The sequence below is a fragment of the Cervus canadensis genome, chromosome 6, assembly GCF_019320065.1.
Source record: "Cervus canadensis isolate Bull #8, Minnesota chromosome 6, ASM1932006v1, whole genome shotgun sequence".
Classification (NCBI taxonomy): Eukaryota; Metazoa; Chordata; class Mammalia; order Artiodactyla; family Cervidae; genus Cervus; species Cervus canadensis.
The window spans coordinates 21596863-21601430 of record NC_057391.1 but is presented as its reverse complement, the minus strand read 5'-3'; the positions used below and the strand labels follow the sequence as shown (position 1 = coordinate 21601430).

General features: G+C 40.9%; 1 gene segment (V, D, J or C); it reads right to left on the bottom strand.

The window, feature by feature from the left end:
• Positions 1–901: 901 nt before the first annotated feature.
• Positions 902–2475, bottom strand: LOC122443241. The segment is given in 2 exon segments: positions 902–2129; positions 2346–2475. Coding segments are annotated over 2 exon segments (522 nt in total).
• Between the last annotated feature and the right edge of the window lie 2093 nt (positions 2476–4568).

Sequence of the window (4568 nt, the reverse complement as noted above, 5' to 3'; positions counted from 1 at the left end):
ATGAGGGACCAATATTCAAAATACACAAAGACATTATATACCTCAATAACAAAAACACAATCTGATTAAAAACTGGGCATAGGACCTGAATAGCCATTTTTCCAAAGGGATAACCGATAGGTACATGAAAAGATGTCCAAAGTCTCTAATATTCAGAAAAAGAGCAAATCTATGTCAAAATGAGGTGTCACCTCACATCTATCAGAATGACTATTATCAAAAGAATAGAAATAACAAGTGTGGTGAGGATGCAGAGGAAAGGAAAGCCCTGCACTGCCGTTGGGTGGGAAATTGGAGGAGCCACTATGGAAAACATTATGGAGGTTCTTCTCAAAACACTAAAAATACAACTACCATATGACCCAGCAATTTCACTCCCAGGTATTTGTTCAAAGAAAACAAAACGCTTCCAATTGTATCTGCACCCCAATGTTTATAGCAGCATTTTTACAGTAACCAAGATCTGGAACCAAGCTAAGTGTTCGTTTATAGATGAATGGTTAGAGAAAATATCGATCTTTCATCTAACTATCTATCTATACACACTGACTCATACACACACACACCACACAATGGAACATTAATCAAATATAAAAAAAGAATGCAATTGCCAAATGAAACAACATAGATAGATATGGAGCGTATTATACTTAAAGAAATAAGTCAGACAGAGAAAGACATATAGTGTTTTTTACTTATATGTGATATATAAAAGCGAATCAAAACAAAGGAACAAATACAACAGAACAAAAACAAAATCACAGGTACAGGGAACAAATGACAGACTGCCAAATATTTCTCCAGAAAAGATGAGTATATTGATATCACAAAAGGACTGAAGTTCCAGATCTGCAACCATGAGGAGCCACATGCAAGTCCCCACCGGACAAGGAAAGGAAATGCTTTTATAGAGAACACAAGGAAATTAAGAGGGTTATAGTAAACAGAGCGCCCTTGACTTTCTATTGACGGCGTACTGACCAGGGAAGAAGAGGCTTCTTTCGTCTTCCTTTTGCCCTCTGTGATGTCCACAGGTCGGGAGAACTCCCCCTCTTCTGCCAGCTCTATTTAATTGAGATTTCTGTGCTTTAAATTTTATACCTTATAGGACAGAGTCGGAAAGATATTTGACTCCAGGAGAGGAGGGAGCCATGGTGGTGGAAGTAAGATTTGGAATGATTCAAGAAGGGGTCTTGAGCCATGGATCCAGGTGGCCTCCAGAAGCCACAAAAGGAAAGGAAACAGATGCTTCCTCAGAGAATCTGGAAGGAATCAGCCCTGCCAAGACCCTGGCTATAGCGGAACTGATTTTAGATTTTTTGCATCCAGATCTATAAGAAATACTTTATAAGTGGTCAAAGTCATATTAAACATTGAGCAAATATTTTCTCTTCACTTGCTGCACTGATAGGATGGGATACCAGTGCTTGCAGTTGCCTGTTGGGATACATCACAGTGAGACAGATCTGAACATTCTTGAGACACCCAACCAAGCTGGATAATATCCTTACTGGAGAGATTTCTCTCTTCTTTTAGTTGCTTTCAATGTTTACTGTTTTGGAGTCCAGCATACTGTGAGAAATACTTATTTTAATTCTGTCCTCTTATCAGCTACATTTTTAGTTACAAGTTAGAGGTTCTAGTGCAGAAGGAGATAGACTGCAAAGGGAAAAGACCAACAGAAATCTGTTGGGCTAAAAAGCGTTTGTGGTTATACCTATACCAATGTTCCTAAGGATTACTAAGCACTGAAAATGCCCTGTGGGGCCTCACGGTGTGACTGAGGCTGGAGGAGGGGCTGAGGCCCGGGAGGGTTCGTGTAGAGGCCGCAGGTGCCTGGGGAGCACCGTGCTGCGCAGCACAGAAGTAAGTGCCCGAGTCTGTGGTCCGCGGAGAGGAAATGTGCAGTGAGCTGCGGCGTTCTGCAGGGACTGTCGTGGCCTTTAATCTTCCTTCCTGCTTTGTCCCTGAAGGAATGTAAAACAGGTGGATGAGGTGGCCCCCAGGGTTCTGAAGATACCAATTCACACTCGGTGGGGAAGTGGAAAAATTACACCAAAGCGTGTAGCTGGCTCCCTCCTGGAGACTCAGGGCTGGGGGACTCTGCTCCACATCCACCCCTCGCACACCTGATGAGGAAAGAGAAACAGTCACAGGTGAGTGTCACCGTAACTCCTACAAAACCCTGAAAGTGCCTCCACCACCCCCCGACCCGCTTCTCCTCTGATCCCATAGATGATGAATAGGATACAAAGTCTGCAGGACTTGTCAGCTCCTCTCTCTCCCTTAACAATACAGCAGCTGCTCAATCCTTCAGATGACCCTGGGAGGCAGCCCCAACTCACAGCAAACCTGGGCAAGCAAAAGCCCCAGCACAGTGCCTGCTAGCCTCTTCATGATGCCTCCTCTTCTTACTGAGACATTTTCACTGTCAGATACTTCACTAAACCCTGAGGGAGGGAGTGTCATTAGCTGCTGTGGAAATGTTCCTGCTCCTGCAGCCAATCAGCTCACCCACCAAGTCCTTCTCATGCCCTCACTTTGTGACAGGAAGCCCCGCCCTCCCACCTCAACCAATTCAGAATGGACTAGAGAAGAGTGAGGAGAGTGAGAAATAGAAAGGTCATTATTTTAGGACTTTAGGGTCATTTTCTAACAACATTGCAAAGAAGGCAGACTCTGATTTGAATTTGTGGAGGATTTTAGGGAAGAGAAAACAAACGTTAATTATCTAGCTGGCATGGATGCAGGAGATGCTTGCAAAATGAAATTTTATTTCCCAGAAGTTCTCAGGAGCCTTTTTTTTTTTTTTTTTCTGTTCCCTTTGGCATTCCTTATGCACTCACCTGTGATTCTGAAGGGTGCTCATGCATCAACACAGTATTCATAGTAGTCTTGGCTGGAACATTTTGCAATATTAAATAGGTTTACTTTTAATATATATATATATTTATTTTAGACTAAACCTACAGAAACAGTGATATTATTTTTTGTCACTCGATGAGCATTGAAAGTAGAATTGTAAATAGCTTTATTTTTATTAAAACTAATAGTTTTATGTTTATTTTTGTTAAAACTCATTCATGTTGAAGTACGGCAAAAACCACCACAATATTGCAGAGTAATTATCCTCCAATTAAGATAATAAATTTATTTAAAAACATATAATTTAAAAATAAATTTTAAATAAAATTTCATGTTTAAATATTTAATTAGAGATAATTGCTTTACATTGTTGGGTCAATTTCTGCTGTAAAACAAAATGAATCAGTCAGTATTTTATATATGTATGTATGTGTGTGTGTATATACATATATATATATATATCTCCCTTCCCTCTTGAGCCTCCCTCCAATGCTCTAGTTCCTCACAGAGCACCAGTATGGGCTCCCTGTTATATTGCAACTTCCCATTAGTTATCTATTTTACACAAAATACATTTTAATTGTTAACTACTGTTATTTGTATTCTGTTTTTTGCCTCTAGTAGGTTATTTTAAGAGAAAAATAAGGGTTTTTAAAACATATGAAAGGCAAGTCTTTGCTTTTTCTCTGACTGTACGAATAACAATGATTCTGTGTATATGGATTTTGAGGTAAAAAGGACGGAAGATGAGGACCTGTATATTTTCACTGAGGTAAAATTGAAGTGATCTGCAGGCATGAGGATCAGATGAACAGTTCGAGATTACGACAAATGTTCACTAAAGGAACTGTGGGAAATGTGTAGAAAAATAAAATTGATTAGAATCAATAATTATTATTGGGCACACAGTGGATATTAGAGAAGTTGAATTAGAAAAGAGGAGAGGGGCAATCTGAGCTGGTCACTTGGAACTTTGCATGAAAATGTGTTTAACCTAGAATGCCTGTTACAGGCAACCTTTGGATAAAGCAAACCTTTTTTCTTCCTACTCTCTTGTCTGGACATACAAGAAGAGATAGGGAAGTTCACTAGAGGGAGGAATAGTTGCATCTCCACTTCAGGGGGCCCCTGAGAGCCAGTGATGTGGCTATCAGGCGGGTCACTGACTGGGCTCCAGTTCTTTCTGCAACAGCAACGCTGAATCAGTGAGACCAGGACAGACCTACCAGTAATGAGACAGTGTCTCTATTCAGATTTCAACCAGAACTCTGTTTGTTCTATAGAAGCAGGAGCATGGAATATAATGTTACTGATTCCCTATGAAGAACATTCCCAACAGGAGAAGGGTGGTAGAGAACATGGCTATAGAGGAAGGAAGCTGAGAGCCATATTGCGGAAGATCTCCCCGGAGGAGAAGGAAGGAATGTGCCAGAGTGTGCTGAGTCCTATTACAGGGAAATCTGAGATTCAAAGGATCCCAATGCAAGCAAGTTCTAGTGACTATCAGTAAGAGATGCTTCCTTGATAATCACTGCTCCTGGTGTTGAGCCTGTTCAAATGTGCACCTCAGTGAGCTGTGAGGTACAGAAGCTCATAGAAGTGAAATGGAGCTTTTATTAGAGGTGACATTTCCAGTTAATGCAACCTCATCCCCTGGAGGTCAAAAGTTGGAGCAAATTTCCTATTGGGTCTTTTGTGCCCCC